At 44.9% G+C, this 24,807-nt stretch overlaps 1 protein-coding gene across 1 annotated transcript; it reads left to right on the top strand.

Annotated features, from left to right (window-relative positions):
* Positions 1-6,728: 6,728 nt before the first annotated feature.
* On the top strand, positions 6,729-23,726 carry LOC311007984 (uncharacterized protein; the record flags this gene model as incomplete). Its single annotated transcript, XM_084001414.1, has 12 exons — positions 6,729-6,804; positions 6,932-7,045; positions 7,489-7,602; positions 7,788-7,866; positions 8,001-8,229; positions 8,383-10,207; positions 10,322-10,495; positions 10,587-10,743; positions 11,292-11,412; positions 14,119-14,931; positions 23,000-23,037; positions 23,184-23,726. Exons 1-12 carry the CDS (start codon positions 6,734-6,736, stop codon positions 23,724-23,726), a joined length of 4,278 nt encoding a protein of 1,425 aa, XP_083857540.1. The 5' UTR covers positions 6,729-6,733.
* Positions 23,727-24,807: the final 1,081 nt, after the last annotated feature.

Raw genomic sequence — 24,807 nt, 5'->3', positions numbered from 1 at the left:
AGGGTGTAAAACTGCTACTAAATATTTGCGTACGGCGAAAAGACGAAAATGGCGTACACCCTAAATATTTACACCTTTTTCAGATCAATCAAACTGTGCGTACGCACAACTCTCCGCAATAAATCACACAGGACTCAAGAATGGTGCACACGTGAACACACCTCTTACTCCACCCCCGGAACGCCTATATACAACTATATATGGTCAGTACGTGCATATTTAATTAGCCATGTGCTCTCTGTGGCGCAGCAACTTTTGTGACAACAAAGTGACAACGGAGGTAGAGGACGGGGGAAAGAAGCGGAACTTCTCCGCTTCTCCGAAAGCAGATACACGGGCAATAAATCAGTCAGAAAAATGATCTTGCATTTTAATAAGCTACAATAAAAACAAAAACCTCCCAAATCTCAACAAAAAGAAGCAGAAAGAAGAAGAATCTTATGTAATCTGCCCGTTTATCCCAGAAAATCTTTTTTTTTTTTTTTTACCTAGATGTTAAAACAATGTAGGAAGCAGGACGATAGTTACCATTACTTTGCATGCCTTTCCACTACACAGTTACAGCTCTACTGGACTCGGTTTAGGTCATTTTCCATTAGGCTACAGCTGAGTCCTTCACAGTTCCTCCTCAGGGCCGCGTTGTCTCACTCTTTATTCTCTCCTCTCGTCAGCTCCAAACTCACGTGCACCTCGTTAACTCAGGTGACAGAATAATAACAGTCTAGGCTGCAGATCAGTTTGCGCTGCTGCCGGTGTGTTTTTAAACTTGGATGGTTTGATCCTTGTCGGACGTCACGCAGCCTAATCAAAAAAGCAAAATCCTCAATCCGCTCTGTTTATCAATTAACATAGAGCATAGTGTTATTATAGAGCGGGTTGGATTGCCAGCATCAACTGTCCACCACTACCACAATTACTTTAAAAAATCCTCTGTGCTCTTCTAAATGTACTCCGCTCCTCTCTCCCTCTCACACTGCAGTTCTCTGACTCAGCAACGGTGTCGCCAATTCCTCCTGTTCCTCAAAAAAGGCGTACGCCAGGGTCAAAATGGGTGTAAATGTCCGCACTTTTCCCCGTCAGGTTTTGGCTTGATAGATCCCAAATTTGGCGGAGAAAAGTGCGTACGCACAAAACGAGGGGAAAATGGCGTAAAAAAAGGTGTATCCACAATGATAAATGAGGCCCCAGGTAGATCTATCTATCTATCTATCTATCTATCTATCTATCTATCTATCTATCTGTCTGTCTGTCTGTCTGTCTGTCTGTCTGTCTGTCTGTCTGTCTGTCTGTCTATCTATCAAGTCTAAGGACAGAGGATGTTGTTACGATGCCATGTAAAGCCCTTTGAGACAAACTGTAGAAACGGGCTATACAAATAAAATTGCCTTGCCTTGCCTTGCCTATTGTTCTATCGTTCTGTTATTCTCTCTGTGTGTCGTTGCAGTCAGACCGGATGGAGGACCAGCGGAGCTCTCTTCCCGATCCGGAGGATGAGTCTGGACTTGGAGCGGTTCCAGAGGAGGATGACTTCTTCAGTCTGGTCCAGAGGGTTCAGTCCAGGAGGATGGATGAGCAGAGAGCCTCGCTGCTGACCACGCACAGCCACGAGGATGATGATGATGATGATGATGAAGCACTACCGAATGGCTCCGCCCCCCACCACCGCTGCTGAAGACCAGGGACCGGGTTTTACTGGACCAGCTGCAGGACTCGGACTGGAACCAGAATCCAGACGTTGTTGATGTGGACGAGTCCAGACAGGAAGCTGGTGAAGGTCTGATCTGAGATCAGCCACCGGCTGATCTGAGACCAGCCCCCGGCCCCCCGTGCTGCTCTGGAGGATCTGGCTCTCCTGGAGGGGCCAGACGGTGCTGCCAGCCCCACACGGCGGGGACAGACACAACTACCGCAACACAGGAGCAAATAAACTGAACATCTTCAGATTCCTTCTGTTAGACCTAAAATGTTAGGAAAATACAGCCTGAGTTGAATTTGCCCAGAATTGTCCTTTAAGGTCCCTCAAATATTGGTAGAGATGTAGCTGCTGTCCATAAACAGACCCAGGTTGTGTCCGAAATCACTCCCTCCTCCCTACTTACTATATAGTGAATTCAATACAGTGACTATGACTCACTGGTCAAATGAAAAAACACTTTTGACGTATTACGTTGCGTGATTAAAACATTTCGACCATGATCGTAACGGCAGGTGTAGTTACCATGGATACAACCATGGTAACGGCCGGTGTAGCATAGACCTACGGGTGTATAGGTACCAACATAAAAAGAGGAGTAAAGCAATATATTAAGCGGTAATATATATATTTAAGCATCAAAGATGTTCAATCAAACCCACATAGTTCGAAACAACGTTCAAAACACACACAGCCAGTGTCACAACTAAGCATAAAGTCTGCTAGCTTAATGCTAACGTATAATGTAAAACACCTTAGATGGGCTAACAGAAATTAGCCTCGCTATCCAGAGTCTGTGGTCAGTTTATAACGCTTGTTAGGAAATTTGCTCCGACGTTTGTTGTGGGAGTCTGTGGAAGCCACGACCGGACAACTCTGGCAGCTGGACACATTTATTGAGGCTGCTGCACTACTGCATTTATTTGGTAGCTACACCGGTCACTACTGCATTTATTTGGTAGCTACACCGGTCACTACTGCATTTATTTGGTAGCTACACCGGTCACTACTGCATTTATTTGGTAGCTACACCGGTCACTACTTCATTTATTTGGTAGCTACACCGGTCACTACTTCATTTATTTGGTAGCTACACCGGTCACTACTTCATTTATTTGGTAGTTACACCGGTCACTACTTCATTTATTTGGTAGCTACACCGGTCGCTACTTCATTTATTTGGTAGCTACACCGGTCACTACACCGGTCACTACTTCATTTATTTGGTAGCTACACCGGTCACTACTTCATTTATCTGGTAGCTACACCGGTTGCTCTGGGTCGCTGTGGTAACGGCGATCCGTGACTGCAATGCATGATGGGATATCTTGCTCCGGTTAGTGACCATCGGATGTTCACTACATGTTGTGGTGAATTGTGGGATAGATTCAGTCACTATATAATGAACATTAATAATCACTAAACATTCAGACACCACAACAACAACTGGTCACTAGATAGAGAGGAGGGGGTTAGGACACAACCAGTCTCAGTCTGGTCCAGGTTCTGGGAGGTTCTGGACTGGTATATGTTCCCGTAGCTGAAACCACGCTGGAGACCATGAATCCTGATCCACCAGAACCAGGACCGGTTCAGACCGGTTCAGACCTGGACCCTCTGGTTCTGGATTTAACCTGTAACACCAGTAGAGAGTGTTTTAACGTGGTTCAGATTGTAAATGTTCATCTAACAAACATGTTGGAGTCTGTTTGTCCTCAGAGTTTAAAGAGTTTAAAGGGACAACGAGGAGTTTTGGAAAAGCGAAGTGTTTCCACACTACATTTATGAGCCTCCGCACCGTGAAATTCTTTGACCGGTGCAAGACAGACTCATGTTTTCATTCATCAAGAATTAAAGTCAGAGGTTGGAAGACGATCACATACCGTCGTAGTTCCCACCATAAACGGAGATTCGGCGGCGTTATTCTCATGACTCGCCAGGAAACCGAAAGTAAAGAAACGCTGGTCGGCTCGCCCAGCATTTCCACCACCACTAATAATAACAAAATAACCATAGAGACAAAACCATAGATTTATCTAAAATGGACCATTAACAAGTGGTAACGTAGATTCATCCACATTAACATGAGACTTTTTTATTGTCGCGGAATTTTTTGTTCTGCCGAAGGAGAAACTCCTTGTTGTCCCTTTAAAGGAGCAGTCTGTAGGTTTTGGTTTACCATTAGCGCTGAGAGGTTCAGCTCTATGATACATCCCATAAGGTCAGTAGAGTTTCAGCTCTATGTTACATACCATAATGTCAGTGGAGGTTTTAATCTGTAAGTGAATAAACAGCAGCTGGATGTGGACACGACTCTGTGCTAATATTTATGTATTTGTGTATTTTAAATGTTTCAGGAGAGCAATCAGAAACTAGAAAATTTCCTCTGGGGAAATTTTGAAAGGCCCACGGGGCTACTGCCGGTTTTGCCATCTCTGTCAACATGGGAATCAAACCCACGATCTTAAAGCAGAAGTAAGCGATCCGGTCATTTTGGCTAATGCTGCGTTCCAGGCAGGCTTTTTTTTTACAGCTTCAAGTCACGACTTATGACTTTGTAGCGTTCCAGGCAACCCACTCGTGTTTCTCCGACCTGTTTTACCGGTGAAAGTCACTATAACGGCCACTCGTAACTTCTGACCCGTGAACTCGTACCAGATCGAACTGGTACCACTTCACAGGTCGGAAAAACACGAGTTACGGGTTGCCCTGAACGCACCATAACGTCTTGTCAGCCGATGGAGTTAGCAGCCCCCGCCCTCGTCATGGATCTATTGGTCCTCGGCACTACGTCACCAGCGGTGGGCGGAGACAGCGACGCACGGCACGTAGCCCCGAACGAGGATGTGACGCAATGACGTCGCGTTCTCATGCTGCGTTCGAGATGACTCGGAATTCAGAAAGTCCCAAAACTCCGATATCCGACTTCAAAGCGTTCAAAGAGACGCACCACGCCAGAATAACAAAAAAAAAGACGTTAAAGTAGGCTACATGAAATAAATATAAATAATAATAATAATAAAAGAATAAATAACCAAAACCATTTACTACCTACACCGAGACAAACTTTCAAATTCATATAAGTATTTCACGCAGCTAAGTTGCCTCGTATGTGAACACCTGCAGTCCCTCCACTCTTTTCCGTGTTTTCCCCGTGGATGGTTTAATAGGAACTTTTTTTAATGCAATGAAAATGATTTGATTTTGCCCACAACATGCTTTCAGACAAAAGCAGGGCACAAAAAACAGCAGTGAACAATGAGTCTGTACTTCACAGTTCTTCTACTGTGTAATATTTTAAAGTGGGAGAACCAGTCTCTCCACTCAGATCATGTGACCTCCTCCCCTCCCCCCACTGCCTGTTCAAAGTTTACTTTCACTTTTGAGCCAGCGTCTTTCGTGGCAGTTCTTTTTCACCTGTTAAGGTAAGGTAAAAGTTAAAATGTTTGATCGCTGATCAATATGGGCTGTAACTGCCTATCACTAATTACAGACTGTTAGATGGCGTTTTCTCCATAACTTCCAGTGTTTTAAAATTCTTGTGTGAATGCATATGTAGTAGGCTGTGTCTCCCAATATGTGTCCCCTGTGTTCCTTGTTTTTATCATGTAAAGCACTTTGAGCTGTCGTGGGCATGAAAAGGTCCATACAAATAAAGCCTGATTGATTGATTGATCATCGATCAATACTGCGTATCACTAATCAATACCAATACTGCCTATCACAGATCAATACTGAACACCTTATGTTGTTATCAGGGTTTTCCTGAGACTTTACTGATGATTGATTTTCCAGTGTTGATCAATGTTCAGCAACAGGTTCTTCACAGTAACTGAGTACATTTAGTGCAGTACAGTTGTGAGGTATTTGTACTTTCCTTGAGTATTTCCTTGTTGAGCTACTTCCTGCTTGTACTGCAGCTCATGTACCTGACAGGTTAAGCTACTAGTCACTTTCCAGCTGCAGGTTGTAGATTAAAAACACTGTCTTTGTGTCCCCACCATTCATGTCTGTGATTACACACAGCAAACACTCTGGGTTATTGATTATTGGACACAAATCATCAATATTGTTCTGAAGAATTTTTTTCAGAGCTGCAACAGTTTTACATTTTTCAAGCAGAAATGTTCAGTTTTTAGCCTCAAACACTGAAGAATTCCTTGTTTTCTTTGACTGTAAACTGAATGTTTTTGTCTCTTTGATTGTTGCTGTGGACAAAACAAGACGTGGCCTCAGACTGAGACGAACTTTGTTTCCTGAAATTTGATGGAGCAGACGATGAATGGATTGACAGAGACAATAAGTGAAGAGTCTTGTTCTCTCGCTGAATTTCCAGTGAGTGAAATGACTGAATGTTGTGATAATGAAGCTGTGAGGTGAAATAAGTTTACTACCTACACCGGGACAAACTTTGCATTCAAAGTGCTTCACGTAGCTAAGGTGCCTAACGTGTGAACACCTACAGCCCCTTACTCTTTTTCCTGTTTTCTCCGTGGATGGTTTAATAGGAACTCTTTTTTTAAAATGCAATGAAATGTATTTTATTTTGGCCACAACATGCTTTTAGACAAAAACAGGGCACAAAACAAAACAGCAGTGACCTTGTGCAATATAATCATACTAAAACCATGAGGCAGCTCATTACTGCTGCTTAGTGCCTACCCTCTACAATGCAGCCGTCTGGTCCAACGTAGAAACATGAGTCACAGTTCTTCTACTGTGTAATGTTTTAAATATTTAGGGTTCAGTGGGAGAAATAAACTGCAGCAAAAACACCAGTCTCTCCACTCAGATCTGCAGCTTCATGACGCCATCTAGTGGACTGAAGTACAGCAGCTGATGGCAGCTTCCTCTTCCTCACTGCTGTGTGACTGCATTCAGCTGACACTGATATGAAGCAGAGGAGAAGAGCCAATCAGTGGAGGAGCAGCTGGAGACATGATGGACATGTGAGCTGCTGTGCACATGAATGATGTGTGTTTCCTCTGCAGGTGAAGCTACAAAGTGTGTGTGAGCTGATGTGGATGTGAGCTCAGCAGCATGGATCAGTGTGAGGACAGAGAGGAGGGAGCCCCTCCCTCTAAAACCAAGAGCCAGACCACAGGTCAAAGGTCAGAGTTTAAAACAGTCAGAAAGACTTTTCTCTCTAAAAGTCAGTTGTGTTTATTAAAAAATTGAAGATATTTTTCATCAGTTTTTCTCCAAGATGCACATTTATCAGTTGTGTTGTTGTTTCAGGATCCAGCAGCAGAGACCAGACTCTCCTGGACCCAGCTGTCTGTCTTTAAAGAGCAACATGTCAAAGGACTGCGGCATTAAGTTTAAAGGAGGACGTGGATCAGCTGATCAGATGTAAGACAAAACTAGATTTCAAAGCTTTCGAGTCTCTGTTGAACGTTCTTCCTGTGGAGTCAAATTTCAATGATTCTCCATAAAATCAGAGTTATAACTCGGATACACATTGTCCCTACCTGAACATCCACATGTTAAAGGACAAGTGACGTCTTTTACAACCTGGACCTTATTTCTGGCATAAAATAAGGTCATTTACTCACCCATGTAACTTTGGTGTCACTTTGGACAATATTTAGGTCCATTCAAGAGTTTATGAATATAGCCATATAGTGGGAGTGATTGGGGCACTGAAATGCAAATAACACATTATCTGTTATCGTCATCCAGGGTCTGCAGAAAGCTGACAAATATTCAGCCAGGTAGCATAAAACTGCAAAACTTTTCTGTATTCATGTTCCATGTATCTAAACTATTTAACATCAGTTGTGTTGTTGTTTCAGGATCCAGCAGCAGAGACCAGACTCTCCTGAACCCAGCTGTCTGTCTTTAAAGAGCAACGACTCAAAGGAAGTGATCATTCACTTTAAAGGAGGACGTGGATCAGCTGATCAGATGTAAGCTGTAACTGACGGTCAGACTCAGGTTATTGTAGAAATGAACCAGTTTGTATGATGTGTTGTTGGACCAGGTCTGAAACCAAAGTGTCTCTGTCTGTTGTGAACGTCCTCAGGGGACATATAAAGTCCATCTTGTATTATCTCTCTGTCCTGATGTTGACTTGACACTGATTCCTCCACAGAGTGGACCAGGAGAGCTCAGAGGTTCCCAGTGGTCAGTCTGCCCAGCAGCATCAAACACACATGGACTCTATATTTATGGTGAGGACATGTCCAACAGCTGCTGTTACATCTGTTGTGTTCACCATCATCTCCATGCTGCACTTTGACACCAGTGGATTGTCAGTCTGTCAGGTTTTAGTTTGATGCTGTCACTCATAGAGTTTCTGTTTCAGCTACTGGAGGAGAACATGGTCACTTTTGTCAAGAACGAGCTGAAGAAGATCAACAAGCTTCTGAGTCCAGATTACCCAGAATGCTCAGGGAGTCAGAGGGAGGATGAGGAGGTGTTGGATGGTGAGGATGAAGAGCAGAGGTGGAGCAGCAGAGAGGCGTTAGTGAAGATCACAGTGAACTTCCTGAGGAGGATGGAGAAGGAGGAGCTGGCTGAGCGTCTGCAGAGCAGTAAGAGGATTTCTCTAAAGATTCAACATGATGGACAAATGAGACGTTCACTGACATCAACACATGGAGGGAAAGATGTTCATAAAGTCGTTATTTAGAGGAATTATCATGTTATATTTTCTAATTGGTCTGATTTCTTGTGTTTTCATTCAGAATATTTTGCTCCAGTTTGTCGACGTAAACTCAAATCTACCCTGAAGAAGAAGTTCCAGTGTGTGTTTGAGGGGATCTCTAAAACAGGAAACCCAACCCTTCTGAACCAGATCTACACAGAGCTCTACATCACAGAGGGAGGGGCTGGAGGGGTCAATGATGAACATGAGGTCAGACAGATTGAAACAGTGTCCAGGAAACCAGACAGACCAGAAACAACCATCAGACAAGAAGACATCTTTAAAGCCCCACCTGGAAGAGACCGACCAATCAGAAGAGTGATGACAAAGGGAGTGGCTGGCATTGGGAAAACACTCTTAACACAGAAGTTCACTCTGGACTGGGCTGAAGACAAAGACAACCAGGACATATACTTCACATTTCCCTTCACCTTCAGAGAGCTGAATGTGCTGAAAGAGAAAAAGTTCAGCTTGGTGGAACTTGTTCATCACTTCTTCTCTGAAACCAAAGAAGCAGGAATCTGCAGCTTTGATCAGTTCCAGGTCGTCTTCATCTTTGACGGTCTGGACGAGTGTCGACTTCCTCTGGACTTCCACAACACTGAGATCCTGACTGATGTGACAGAGTCCACCTCAGTCAAAGTGCTGCTGACTAACCTCATCAGGGGGAACCTGCTTCCCTCTGCTCGCCTCTGGATAACCACACGACCTGCAGCAGCCAATCAGATCCCTCCTCAGTGTGTTGACATGGTGACAGAGGTCAGAGGGTTCACTGACCCACAGAAGGAGGAGTACTTCAGGAAGAGGTTCAGAGATGAGCAGCAGGCCACAGAGATCATCTCCCACATCAAGACATCACGAAGCCTCCACATCATGTGCCACATCCCAGTCTTCTGCTGGATCACTGCTACAGTTCTGGAGGAGCTGTTGAAGACCAGAGAGGGAGGAGAGCTGCCCAAGACCCTGACTGAGATGTACATCCACTTCCTGGTGGTTCATCTGAAACTGAAGAAGGTCAAGTACGATGGAGGAGCTGAGACAGATCCACACTGGAGTCCAGACAGCAGGAAGATGATTGAGACTCTGGGAAAACTGGCTTTTGAGCAGCTGCAGAAAGGAAACCTGATCTTCTATGAATCAGACCTGACAGAGTGTGGCATCGATATCAGAGCAGCCTCAGTGTACTCAGGAGTGTTCACACAGATCTTTAAAGAGGAGAGCGGCCTGTACCAGGACAAGGTGTTCTGCTTCGTCCATCTGAGTGTTCAGGAGTTTCTGGCTGCTCTTCATGTCCATCTGACCTTCATCAACTCTGGACTCAACCTGATGTCACAACAACAAACAACCTCCAAGAAGAAGAAGAAGAAGAAGAAGAAGACTGAAACAACAGGAGTCAAATCTGCAGAGCCAACCTTCTACCAGAGTGCTGTGGACGAGGCCTTACAGAGTCCAAATGGACACCTGGACTTGTTCCTCCGCTTCCTCCTGGGTCTTTCACTGGAGACCAATCAGACTCTCCTACGAGGTCTGATGACTCAGACAAGAAGTGACTCACTGTCCTGTAAAAAAGCAGTTCAGTACATCAAGAAGAAGATTGAAAAGACTCCCTCTGCAGAGAAAAGCATCAACCTGTTCCACTGTCTGAATGAACTGAATGATCGTTCTCTAGTGGAGGAGATCCAACAGTCCCTGAGATCAGGACGTATCTCTGAATATAGACTGTCTCCTGCTCAATGGTCGGCTCTGGTCTTCATCTTACTGTCATCAGAAGAAGATCTGGACGAGTTTGACCTGAAGAAATACTCTGCTTCAGAGGAGGCTCTTCTGAGGCTGCTGCCAGTGGTCAAAGCCTCCAACAAAGCTCTGTAAGTGTAGAGATAGTTGGATTTATTCATCATTGTATAAAAACACTTCTGTCTTTTCAACAGGACAGAAAATAAATCCCTTTCTTCTTTAATTCCTCATGATCATCTGTTCAGACTGAGCGGCTGTAACCTCTCAGAGAGAAGCTGTGAAGCTCTGTCCTCAGTCCTCAGCTCCCAGTCCTCTAGTCTGAGACACCTGGACCTGAGTAGCAACAACCTGAAGGACTCAGGAGTGAAGTTGCTGTCTGGTGGACTGGAGAGTCCACACTGTAGACTGGAGACTCTCAGGTGAGGATCCATCCAGCTGTTTATCTCATGCCATTTGAACACACCTCCAGGTGTTGACAGTGGTTTCCTGTGTGTTGTTGTGTGTGTTCAGTCTGTCAGGATGTCTGGTCACAGAGGAAGGCTGTGCTTCTCTGGCCTCAGCTATGAGCTCCAACCCCTCCCATCTGAGAGAGCTGGACCTGAGCTACAACCATCCAGGAGCCTCAGGAGTGAAGCTGCTGTCAGACAGACTGAAAGATCCAGACTGGAGACTGGACTCTCTCAGGTATGGAGAGGCTGCTGCAGCCACACACACTGTCTGATAGAGGAGGAGGAGCTGGAACATTTTCTATGGCCCCGTTCACACCTGGTCACACCTGGTATTAAAGCTATGGTCTACGTTTTGAAAGAGGATGAGAAAAATTTGAAAAAAGCACCTCTCACACACCCCCGTCCCTCCCCTCTGAGCTCGTATGGCCCGCCCCTCGGGGCCTCCTTGCGACACGCCCCCCCCTCCCCTCAGAGAGCAGAGCGGAGCAAGCAACAAGCCTGCTGCCTGCAGAAACCAAAGAGGCTTCGAGTGCGGAGTAAAATGTCATATTCACAGTCACAACTTCCACAATAAAACCAAAGATTACCTGTTCAACATAAACTCAGCACCGCCGCTGCAGCAGCCTGACCGGGCCTCTCTGCACCGCGGCTCCGCGGAGCTCCAGGCCCCGACTCTTCCTGCTCCTCTCCCCCAGACACAGCACCCTGTCCTGGGTCACCCAGCACCAAGAGTCTCCCTGTAGCATGAGGCTGTGCTCGGCACTAGCCTACTAACAGCGGCGGCGCCAGCCCCAATGCCGCCGCTGTGCACCAGCTGCTGGTAACGAGGCGGTGCCAGTTGCCGTCGTCGCCGTCCCCGGCAACGGGACCGCGGCGGGCGACCGCTGGCACGGGAAGCGCCGCAATTAGCAACCATTAGCACAGCCTCATGCTACAGGGAGACTCCTCGCACTGGGTGACCGGCCACAGGGTGCAGTGTCTGGGGAAGAGGAGCAGAAAGACCGGGGCCTGGAGCTCCGTGGCGCCGCAGTGCAGAGACCCACTCAGGCTGCAGCTGGAAGCAGCTGTGTGTCGGGGAGAGGAGGAAGACCAGTAGCTCAGCAGGGCCGCGGTGTGCAGGGTGCAGAGCACCCCGGTCAGCTGCAGCTGGAAGCAGCTGTGTGTCGGGGAGAGGAGGAAGACCAGTAGCTCAGCAGGGCCGCGGTGTGCAGGGTGCAGAGCACCCCGGTCAGGCTGCAGCTGGAAGCAGCTGTGTGTCGGAGAGAGGATCAGGGAGACTCGACGCGGCACCGGTACCGGTAATAAGGGCAGCAACACATTCTGTGCTTCTGTACTGTTCTTCTCTGAATCCTAGTGGGGCTTTTTTTCGGCAGACCGACCGGGGGTGGGGGGCAGCAGGCGCTGAATTCATGGGTTCATGTGTCTGTGGCTGAGCAGCTCAGAGCGGTTACAAACTACTTGTAGTTTCTAAGCAGAGGGGGTGGGGACGAGGCGGGTCGAGGAGGAGCAGGCGAGACGAGGGGATTGGATGGAGGATACGAGCCAATTGGCGCGAGACGGGGCGCGCGGCGCCCATTGGTCAATTTCTATGCAGGCCCACGGCTGATAGACTGAATGGATTTTTTTGGTTCTTTTTGCTATTTATATTTATTTTATTTTTTATTTAACCTTTATTTAACCAGATAAAAGCCCATTGAGATCAGGATCTCTTTTGCAAGGGTGACCTGGCCAAAAATGGTCAGCAGCACGCGGTACAGCAGCAATACATGTCAACACAGAAATGCAAAGAATAACAATTAGAAAATATACAGAGTTTTACAATTTCAGATACAACAATTGGAAACAACAAAATAAATAGTTTAAGATTTGAAGCACAGGCACTGCTGGGTGAATTTCTGCTGCCTATCTTTCAAAATAGAGCGAAAGGCTCCAAGTGGGATTAGTTTAGCGAGTGTCAGCTCTTTCTGTAAAGTGTTCCATGCCGAAGGGGCGGCGGAGCTGAATGCTCTTTTCCCAAATTCAGTCCTTACCCGGGGAACAGATAAAACAAGGGTTGAACAAGAGCGCAAAACATAACTACTGCTTGTTTCTTGCAGTAATATGCACAAATACGAAGGCATCAAGCCTAAAAGAGCCTTATAAATTAAGGTCAACCAATGTACATATCTGCGTGCACTAAGGGGGGGCAGATTTGATTTTGAGTACAACTCACAATGATGGGTGAGACGACTACACCCTGTGACAAAATATATTGTGTATATCGGACCACAGGACCATAATCGCTGTATAAACGATGTTAATAATAATTACCAATGCTCCAAATCGTAGACCATAGCTTTAACCTCAGTCTCAGGTGATTGATGCATTGATAACATCAGATCTGATCACTCAGACCATATCCAGAGGTGGTGTAGGCCACAGTGAAGCTCCGCCCACTCCACTGACGTCCTCTGTCTCAGTCTGACTCGTCCCAACACAGTTTATACTGAAGCCAAAATCTCTGAGTGTTTCAAACATGAGCTGTGCAGCTTTCATCAGTCACAGTGATGAACTACTGGGATCAGGAGTTTCTCCTCCTGATGACTTCAGTGTCTCATCATAACTCACTGTTTCATATTCAGTAGAAGAGATCTCAATGATGAAACCAGATGTTGGCAGCTGTGCTCTGAGTCTCTCCAGATGTTTGGATCAGACTTTATTTCAGAGTTGATGAGGAAACATTTCAGCTGCTGCTGGTTTAAAGTTATGGTTGGTTCATGTTCAGAAACACTTTTTGTTATACTGGGTGAAATGGTCCTTCCATCCTGAGAGTAGTCAATACATTATCTATTCAGAAAAAGGAACAAAAACAATCGGACCTCTGTGGCAGCTGCTGCTGCAGGATAGACAAAACTCTGACCAATACATGCTTTTCGCTCCGAAAAGGAAAAACCGATCAGATGCCTTCATGTCTGGTTCTGCCTATGCCCAATCAAGCTGCCATCTCACTCTCTCGCGTGCGTGATCACAGTCTTCACCCAGGTCCACGTAAAGGTGAAGGCGTGGCTTCAGAGAGAAGTCTGAGGAAAGGGGCTGGGGCTTTTGACTTTGTATTTTCAAAATTTGGCCAGATAGAACCGTTTTTCCAGAGTCTCCAACCCTCTCTGTCTGGTCAGATATTGATGATCAATAATCAGCTCAGTCTCTCTGAGATCCTGGTCTTGTCCTGATGAGATGTGTTGTTGTGTTGAGGAGACAGTCAATCACAGTGTGACATCCAGATGTCCTCACTGTCCAGAGGCCTGGAGCTGTCAATCAGAAGAGAGTGAGTGTAGGGGCGCTGTTGAGCTGGCGATGGAGTAGGACGTGTTTGTTTGAGCTCCCGTCGAACTTCTTTTTTATTTTAAGTTAATAAGCGCGCGGTACATTAAAATATTGACTAATCTGCTCTGAAAACATTTCCGAAGCTGAGAGGAAGTCTACGTTTGAGTGAATGGCGACGAATCTGAAAAAATTTCAATATACTGGAGCAGCGAACACGAGGCCTAACACCGCCGGGAGCTACACTGCTACTAGCACCACGGCAAGACCATCTCCACCACATCTACGGTCAGCTAACGTTAAACCAGAGATGGACGCCAAGTCCCTGAAGTCGGAGATTCTTCTCTCGCTGAAAACTGAAATTTCGGCGGTGATAAAATCAGAAATGAAAAACGCACTTGCCGACGACTTCGACTTCCTTAAAAATGAGCTGCAGGCATTAAAAGCAGAAGTTAAAAATAACACGGCGGCGATTCACTCGGAGATCGACCAAGTGAAAACCACAGTCCGAGACATGGAGACCGGATTGTCAGCATGGTCAGACGAGGTGGCGACTTTGCAGACCACGGTGAACACCCTGAAGACGGAGGTGGCGGAGCTCCGAGACAAATGCGAGGACATGGAGGGAAGAGCGCGGCGGTGTAACATCAGAATACTGGGGCTGCCTGAAACGCCTGGATCAAGCTCTACGACATCGGTCTCAAAGCTGCTACGAGAGGCACTGCAGCTGGACAAGGATGTGCTCATTGATCGCTCACACAGAAGCCTGGCTCCAAGAAAACCCGGCGGGAAACCACGAGCGATAGTAGCCAAACTTCACTATTTCCAGGACTGTGTTGAGGTACTGAACCGGGCGCGCACCCGTGCTCCACTTCGGTACAACGGAGAGTCAGTTGCTATCTTCCCGGATTATACTACAAGAGTCGCCAAAGCCAGAGCCGCGTTCACCGAGGTCAGAAAGCTGCTCCACAACCGCCAGAACGTCCGGTTTGGCATACTGTTCCCAGCCCGTCTCCGTGTCACACACAACGGGGAAGAAAAGGAATTCACCGACGCAGAAAAAGCGATGACCTACGTGAGGAACCACATCATCCTCGCCGAGGAGCGTGAGTGAGACTGTTTTCGTGTTTTCAGCTATTCTGACAATACTTTATTTGTTTTCATCCGTGGAAAGGCAGCTAAACTGGCTGCACCCAGTGGACTAATGTCACTGTTGTTAGACTGTTAAGTTTCACCAGCTTCTGCTGTCAAGGTTCAAAGTGGAAAACAAATGTAAAATGACTGGACCAAGAGACCCCTTCTCTCTCTCCTTTCTTTGTCAATGCTGATTACCTTTATTCATAGGCTTACTGTAGCCTAATAGTTCTTTGATTTTGTTTTTCTTACAACTTAAAGGTTGCCTTATAGTGACAGGATTTGTCTGACTGAATATATTTCTGTTGATTACAAAATGTAATTGTTTTAATTTTATATGATGGCTAATCCACAGTGTTTAATTTTAACACCTTTAAACTATTGATTCCATAAGAGATGTGGGGTTTAAATTATTTATTTTTATTTTTATTTTTTATTTTCTCTTACTTGAACACATAGCAGATGTTGTAGTACTACAATAACAATGCACTGAACTGGTTTTCATGAAGCGTTCGATGGGAGCCTGAACAGTTGGCTCTATAGAGTTCCCCAACACGAACACATATGTGTGGATTTGTTCTTGAGGGGTACCATGTTTTCCTTGTTTCTCTAGGCACTAGGTGGGGTGGGGGAGGGTGGGATTATACCAGATTTGTTTATTTCTTGGATTTATTTTATGTATGTCTTTCTTACTTTCTATTTGCTCAGCCAGATGTAAATTTCAAGTGCACTAAATATCTTACTCAGTAGGTTATGACTGATCCTAATTCTACTAGAGGGCTGGTTGGACTCTCATCAGTGAACTTTGTGAGTTGGAACGTGAAGTCACTTAACCATCCAATTAAGAGAAAAAAAGGTATTTACACACTTAAAACAACTTAAGACCGATATTGCGTTTCTTCAGGAGACGCATTTGCGCACAACGGACCTGTTCCGAATAAAAAGAGGATGGTCAGGACAAGTTTATCATTCTAATTTCCACACAAAGACTAGGGGGGCAGCCATCCTCATTGATAAAAATATACCATTTACAATGGCTAATGTCGATTCTGATTCTGCAGGGCGCTACATTATTGTGACAGGGCAACTTTTTTCATTTCCGGTCATCCTGGCCAATATTTATGCGCCAAACTGGGACAATCCAGAATTCTTTTCAAAAAATGTTTCTCGTCTACCAAACATGACATCACACCATCTTATCCTTGGTGGCAATATAAATTGTGTACTTTCCCCTACCTTAGATCGCAGTTCCTCCAAAACGACGTCCTTGTCTAAATCAGCACACACAATCCAGCTTTTTCTTAAAACATATGGTGTAGTGGATGTATGGCGATTTCGTAATCCCACTGCTAGAGCGTACTCCTTTTTCTTCCCAGTGCATAAGAGCTATTCTCGCATAGATACTTTTTTCCTGGATAAAAGACTTCTATCTTCTGTAACTAAGTGTGATTATGATGCCATAGTCATTTCAGATCATGGTCCGCTAACCACGAAAATCAGCATTCCTAACACACAAAATAGTTACCGCCCTTGGAGACTCAATCCTCTTCTCTTATCAGAAGAGTCTTTTACCAACTTTATTTCATCTGAAATACACTTTTTTCTTGACACTAATCAAACGCCAGGAATGTCATATTCAACTATATGGGAATCTTTAAAAGCTTATCTACGAGGCCAAATCATTTCTTATTGCGCAAATAAGAAGAAAACAAATACAGTGCGCCTTAAAGAACTAATGGATCAAATCCTGAAACTAGATATGTTATATAGCCATCAACCATCTCCTGACATAGTGAAAAAACGTCTGTCTTTGCAGACCGAATTTGATATCCTATCAATGCAACAGGCGGAATATCTTCTCTCCAAATCTAGACACGGATGCTATGAACATGGGGAAAAAATTGGACGTATTCTCGCACATCAGTTACGACAAAGAACTGCCAATCAGACTATACCTGCAATCAATGATGAACAAGGTTCAAAGTGTACAGATAGCCTCAAAATTAACTCCTGTTTTCAAAATTTCTATCAAGTATTATACACATCAGAATGTCAAACTGCACCCTCAGTGTTGGAGGATTTTTTAAGATCCCTACATGTTCCATCCGTAGACCCGAACATAGCTGATTCATTGGAGAAAGACTTCTCGGCCCTGGAAATAATATCTGCAATCAGATCTATGCAAAGCGGCAAGTCCCCAGGGCCGGACGGATATCCGACAGATTTCTTCAAAAAATTCTCAGACCAACTTCCCCTTTACTAATGTCAGTTTTTGAAGAATCACTTTCACTTAAGACCCTACCTCTGACCATGCGCCAAGCAGTAATCTCTGTAATTCTCAAAAAAGGAAAAAACCCTCTAGAGTGCAATTCATTCCGCCCAATCTCTCTCCTTAACACGGATGCAAAAATGCCTTTGGACCTCCTCAAAAATAAATGGGAGACAGATTTAAATGAGCAAATCACAGACAACACTTGGCACAAAATAATACAGGGAATTTTTTCATCTTCCATCTGTCTTAGACATGCTGTCATTCAGTTTAAAATTGTACATCGTCTGCACTGGTCTAAAGTAAAACTCTCTAAGATCAATGCTGATATAGACCCCACTTGTGATAGATGCGGGCGAGATCCAGCCACTCTCCTACACATGTTCTGGACATGTCCAAAGCTTTGCGCTTTCTGGCAGCCCATCTTTGAGACCTTTTCTAAGATCTTTGCAAAAAGGCTTGCACCATCTCCATTCATTGCACTTTTTGGTGTAACTCAGATAGACTCCCATCTAGAGATGTGGGAAAGAATAATGGTGGCTTTCTGCTCTCTCCTAGCTAGGAGACTAATATTATTGAAATGGAAAGACCCAGCACCTCCAACATACAGCCATTGGGTTAGGGAAATCATGTACCATATCAAGTTGGAGAAGATCAGATACACAATCAGGGGGTCTACTAGAAAATTTAATAACATATGGCCTTTCTTAATGTTTGTTGAAGATATGGAAGCAGACAATATAGTACTGTAAACCTCTGTTGTTGCCCTCAGTCATCTTTATTATTGTATTTCTTTTTTGTTGTATATGTTGTTTGTTTGTTTTTTGTTATCTGGCTATATGAGTTCTGTATATTGAACTATGTATCTCATACTGTGAACTCTGTATGTCTGGTATTTGTGGGGGGTGGATGGGATTTACGGTTTGTTTGTTTTTTCTCCCTGTGTGTTCTGTTGTACTTATGTTAAATTGTAAACTATAACTTGTAAAACTAAATAAAAATACCTTGATCAAAAAAAGAAGAGAGTGAGTGTAGTGAACAGTGTAATAATCAGTGTTTGTGGCTGAATGTGTGTGTGGTCAAACAGCTGTTTTCAGACTGTGTGTGTGCTGACTCCAGATCAGATGAAGCCACAAAGTGGCTCCTTAATGAAAGTCTCCAGCAGCTGGAGCTTCACTTCCTGTCTGAGTCCATGTGCTCTGAGCTGAGCCTGCTTCTCTCTGCTCTACAGTTTCTCTGCTTCCTCTGGACTCTGACTTCAAGTCCAGTCAAAATGTGTGGACAGGTTTGATGGAGCTCAGGACTGGTCCTGAGGACGGCTGCTTTGTTCCACATGATGTGACTGATCACAGTGAGTCAGTGTGTTGCAGCTGATCTGTGTGAAGAGCAGAGAAGAACAGAGTCATTGATCATGATCCTGATCCGTCCTGTCACTGTGATCAGATGGTTTCTATTAGAGCTCCTTCATCCACTCACTGCTGCTGTGGCCATAGGCGTCATTTACGCTGGGAACGCTGGGGACCCCCCACCACTTTTTGTCAAGAACAATTTTGTCCCCACCACAAGGAGGCAGGTAGCAAAGGGAGCGTGTAACAGTATTACTTATTCTATTATTTAACTGTTAAAACAGGTTCGGATTCCCCGGCCACACCAACACAGACAACAAGATGAATAAATTAAAATCAGTTCTCTTTTTATTAAAAGAGTCAAAGTCAACTTGAGAACTGAAAGGTAAAAGCAACGAAGCAGTTTTTCTTTTCTTTTTATCCAACCAGAAGTGGGGCAATATCACCATGAAAGTCCAGTCGAGTTATGTCCGCTTAATCGTCCAGCTGTGATTTCCGGACTCCTGGAAAAGGCTTAATCCACTGCGGCTGGCCCAGAGATCCAGCGCCGAAACCCACGACGTCGTCCGTCCGCTGTACAGTGAAGAGGAGGCGCAAATCAGTGCCAGCCTGGTCGCACATTAAAACTCCCACACACACATACACATACACACATAAGTGTGGTCACTTCCCTTTAGCAGGTAAGTTGTAGGCCCATCATAATCATCACAGGTCGGATCCGTCCCCTGGTCTCGCTGACAGGAACTCTCTCTTTTCAGGGAGGACAGGTGATGTGAGAGGCTGCTCCAACCCTGACGCGTCCGACCGGCTCTCTGTCTGTTCTCTCCACCATGGCGTTCTCCTTATTAGGTTGCCAGCACACAGCTGGCAAGCGAGCCCGCTGATTAGCGGCGCACCGCTTTTGCGTCAGAGTCTGATGTGTTCACGGAACAGTTCAAAACAGGTAAGTAGGCAAGCACCATCATGAGCATAATAAAATATTCAAACATATAAACATAAGAGATAAAAGAATCACTACACACAAACAAATCAAACATCACACTCATATTTGCCATAATTTACCTGTTCGTTATACTGTTCACAAAAACACCATTCTATGACAAGCGTGCTTCATGCTCTCTCTGCACCGGTAAAACATCAACTCCAGGCAAGGCAAGGCAAGGCAATTTTATTTGTATAGCCTGTTTTTACAAACAGTTTGTCTCAAAGGGCTTTACATGGCATCGTAACAACATCCTCTACCCTTAGACCCTCACATCCACTGAGGAAAAACTCCATAGAAAACCCTTTTAACAGGGAAAACCAGGAGAAAGCTCAGGGTGAGCAACAGAGGAGGGATCCCTCACCCAGGACGGACAGACGTGCAATAGATGTTGTTACAGACAAGACAAAACACCACTCGTCTGTACTCGGTTTTCCACACACACAGGTCTGTCTCTAGCTTTGTACGTATAGATGTGTGTGTGTGTCCCGTGTGCAGACGCAACTGACAAATATTTATAGACGGACAAGCAACAACTTCATTACCGGTAATCATCATTTTATTTTGAAAATTGACCGGATTCTCTCGCCTTTTCTGTGCCCGACTTCCTGTCTGGTACGATCCGTCTATCCAGCTGGACAACGGCGCTCGCGGCTCGCGTGAAAAATAGAACAGACGCCGAACTGAAGCGCAACAGCGGATTGTAGCCTACCGGATGAGACAGCATCCGATATATGCTTAATATGTTTGGGTGCAGGGGCGGATCTAGGTTCATGGGAGATCCGAGGCCTAGCCCAGAGGAAGGAAAGACAAAGATCTGCCTTTTTTTGTTGTCTTTGACTGTGATAGGCCTACTGGAAATTTCAACATATCAACGTTAGGTAGACAAAAGCGTTGTCCTGAAGGGTCCACAAACAGGTGTTACATCATAAAAAGAATAAAATATAAAACATGATCATAAGCTACTCAAATAAAAATGAGTGCATGTAATCCTGATTGACATCAGTCTCCCTACCCACAGCATTACGCTTTAAAAAAAAAAAGGAAAGAATCTGAATTTAAACTCAATTTGTCTGACTTACATTTACAACTCACAAAAAGTTAGGGATATTTGATAAGAATATCCCTATAAAAAGTTCATGCTACAGTGATATTCTATCATGAGGCCTTTTAAGTAGAAGGATGCAATGGTCATTTCTTTATCTCAAACAAAAGCTAACAACAGTGGTGGCTATAGCACAACAAAAATCTCAATGTCTCAATAACTTTGTGTTGTCTTGGTCCCATGATGTCACCATGGTAACATGGTGGAGAGGAGAGGGAGAGAGAGGAAGATACAAATTGCCATTGAAGCAGAACATTACAACTGAACCACTAAATCAGATGGTGCTTGTGATTTTTGTACTGTAGTTAATCAGCTTGTTAGAGAACAGCATGTTATTCAATAAGGACTGAAACATTGAACAATTGGACATGTGCATTCAAAAGTTTAGAGAAGGTTAAATTAAGTTCACCTGTAAAGGTTATAGTGCATTTTAGGTGCATTCTGAAATTTAACCCAAAAGCCAAACATCCCTAACTTTTTGTGAGTAGTTTATCTCATATAATGCATAGATCTCTGTGATAAGGGTAAGGTAAGGGTACTTTATTTGTCACATATACAGCTAGTACAGTGAAATTCTTTCTCTGCATTTAACCCATCCCTGAGGAGCAGTGGGCAGCCACGGTGCGGCGCCCGGGGACCAACTCCAGATTATGAGCAGCCTGGCTCCATACAGCAGCCTGGCGCCTGTCATAGTGGAGTCAGGCCTCATCTGACAGCTCAGTGTGACGTAGGCTACGACCAACGGCCTTTATGGGAGGCAGGCTTTTATCTGAGGGAAGCCTTTATTTCTAAATCCCTCCTTTTATTTTTACACATAGCGACCAAGCTCATCGTTCATTAGCTCATCTTCATCTTCTTCACGTGCTTTTCTCCTCGCTGCGCTGTCAGACCTGAGTCTCTGTCTCCGTTACGCTGTATCGCTTCAATCCCATTCAAGTCGCATTTTTACAGCGTGTGGCGCGCTGCGGTCCGTCTTCTGTCCATGAATCTATAATATATCCATGCTCCGGACACAGAGCAGAGACCCAGGCCCGACAGTGGAAAGCTGTCCCTCTCTGAAGCAGAGGACGAGGCAGCTTCACTCCCGTCAGTCTTCACAGACAGTCCACACATGAGTTTTTGTTTGTTTGTTTGTTTGTTTGTTTTTCTTGTATTTAGGGCCGGCCTTTTTTTTGTTCGTGTAATGATTGAATACCGGCCATTATTTGATGTAATGATGCGGTATGCTATTATAAAGTAACTTCAGATCACATAGTCACTGCTAAGTGTGCATCTCTCCCCCGACCCTCCCAATAACCCCCCCCCCCCTCTCAATAAACAGTTCCGACGTCCATGAGGCTGCACTTCAGACTGGTGCGGTCAGCGGAGGGAGACTGACATAAACCACGTTGAGATTTTTTTTGCCCCTACTGTAAAACATTCGGGGCTTTGGCAAAAACATCCGGGGCTTGAGCCCAAGTAGCCATCCCATAACCCCGCCCCTGTTCGGGTGCAAAGTCACTGTTAATGAAATCAACATCTAATCTGTCCCTTCACAATAAAGTTAGTAACGTGTCTGTTTGGAGCAGCTGCTGACAGTGACAGTTTCCTCATCACTAAACCTGAGCCAAAATCCGATCCTCACTCACGTCGTGACGACGGGACAAAGTCTTTTGGACATATATTGTATATTCTGTGTTTTTCCTCTCTATAACCGTCCGGCGGAGAATTAAAAAAAAAAAAAAAAAATGCCCGTGAGTCCAGCCCCATCGGGTCCAGGCTTCCAAGGGGGGGGGGTTGCATATGGTCATTGTCCCCACCACTTTTCAAAGTAAACTGACGCCCTTGGCTGTGGCTCCTGTGGAAACCTGCTCACAGCCTCATTCTTCAGCTTCCTGGGGAGTTTTCTTCAGACAAACACAAGTTGTGTTCACACTCAGTGTTTCTCACTAAACTCTCTGTTTCACTGAGCTCTAACAAACGTGTCTTCACCTGTGCCTTTCCTGGTGCATTGTGGGATATCTGGGCTGGTCAGCTCCACCTGTTGTGTCTTCATCTTCTTTGCTGTGACGTGTGTTTGTGCAGCTTGAGAGTCAGAGAGTGAAAGTGTGTGTCTCACACTGCAGTGACATGACATGGAGAAAAGACATGATGAAGTGTTTCCTCCTGGTCTCCTCCTGCTCTGTATCATCACTAGATAAAGACTCCAGCTCCTTCTTCTCTGTGCTCAGTGTTCATCCAGACATACCAGCCTCCATGTGAACACAGTGATAAAACAGTGTGTGTGTGAGAGCCATGTAATGTCCATGTGTGCATGCTGACAGAGAAGGTGCTGCTCTGACCCCCCTCCTCCTTTCAGGGTGGAGCCTGCTGGAGCCCAATTCGGTCCGGGGAAGTGTAAGTCTGTTTTTACTTTGAGCAGCACATTCAACCATCTTCACACTGTCACATCACTGACCTCATGAGTCTTCATCAAATTGTCAATAACTGATCACATGATCAATAACTGCAGCTGTGTCTTGTTCTCTCCATCAGATTCCTGTCCACTCACAATCGACACAAACACAGTGAACAAAAGGATCATACTGTCTGACAACAACAGGAAGGCGACACGTGTGTGGGAGCATCAGTCATATCCTGATCATCCAGACAGATTTGACTTCTATCCTCAGCTGCTGTGTTCAACTGGTCTGACTGGTCGCTGCTACTGGGAGGTCGAGTGGAGAGGAGAGGTTTTTATATCAGTGAGTTACAGAGGAATCAGAAGGAAAGGAAACAGTGAAGACTGTGTGTTTGGAGGGAACGATCAGTCCTGGAGTCTGTACTGCGATGATGGTGGTTACAGAGTCTATCACAATGACAGACTGACACCTATCACCTCCTCCTCCTCCTCCTCCTCCTCCTCCTCCTCCTCTGTCTCTACCAGAGTAGCAGTGTATGTGGACTGTCCTGCTGGCTCTCTGTCCTTCTACAGAGTCTCCTCTGACTCACTGATCCACCTCTACACCTTCAACACCACCTTCACTCAACCTCTCTATCCTGGGTTTAGATTCCTCAGGTCTGAGTCCTCAGTGAGTCTGTGTTGAGTGAAGCAGAGTCTCCTCCTGTCACAGAAACCTTCTCACTGTTGAACAGACAGTTCAGTCTCTACGGTAACACTTTATTTTAAGGGGTCCTTGTTCCTGTGTATCTACCTAATTAATTACAGTGTAATTAGGGCCGCGGGCAATCGCACCGGGCACTGGTCCCAACAGCTATGAAATAGGGTTAGGGTTAATAATACTGTTATTGTGTGGATTTTTTCCTAGTTTTTATTTTTATTTTTCATCTTCCGGACGATTTTCGATTCGGCCAAATTATATATCAAAACGTGCGGGTTTGATCGGGATCGGTATGCTATTACTTTTCTCAATAGTTTACGAATTTTTCGCGACATGAGTTGCGAAAAACTGCGCAAAATTTTTGCATTGAAGTCAATGGGACGGGCGGAAAAAAAAGAACGAAAAAGACCAATCATTGGAGTTTAACAAACGTCTACTGCTCAGGCATACTTTCACCTAGAGACTCCATTTAAACTTTAAACAGTAGACACAAGTCTTGTGTATTGGCGTATTACTCCACGTTTTGATAGGTCATATAGTTTTTGATCAATCCATGATCAATGACCATGATCATTTTTGGAGAAATTATGAGATTATAATGGGTGTGTATTGCACGGAATGTTCGTGTCAGAGTGCGTGACATCATCGGTTAGAGTGGGAGAGATGCCAGAAAATTTTTTTCTCTATCCAAACTCCAAACGGCCACAATTTACACTCTACAAACATAATTTCGGCCACGGTTGTAGACGAGCTCATCCCTGATCTCTTAATCTGCTCAAAATATCAGAGAGACTTACAGAACTTACAGAATCAGCCTCTGAGTGCGGCCACGTCTGTCTCTGCTCCTCATTGACTCCAATACAAATATTTTCTGAGAGAAGCAGAACGGCCTGATGTTTTAAAACTGCCAGCGTCGCCAAAATATTTACTGTAGAAACACCAAATCGTACCAAAATTTTCAGGAAGTCCTTAGAGCAATGTGATCTGTGTTTTGTTCTGATAGGAGTTACCGTTTTCTCACCCTAAGCCTAATTGTGAGACTGGTGCAGAGGCAGAAAATGGCTCT

This window comes from Trachurus trachurus (genome assembly GCF_905171665.1).
Source record: "Trachurus trachurus genome assembly, contig: scaffold_146_arrow_ctg1, whole genome shotgun sequence".
NCBI lineage: Eukaryota > Metazoa > Chordata > Actinopteri > Carangiformes > Carangidae > Trachurus > Trachurus trachurus.
This window is presented reverse-complemented; position numbering and strand designations above follow the sequence as displayed.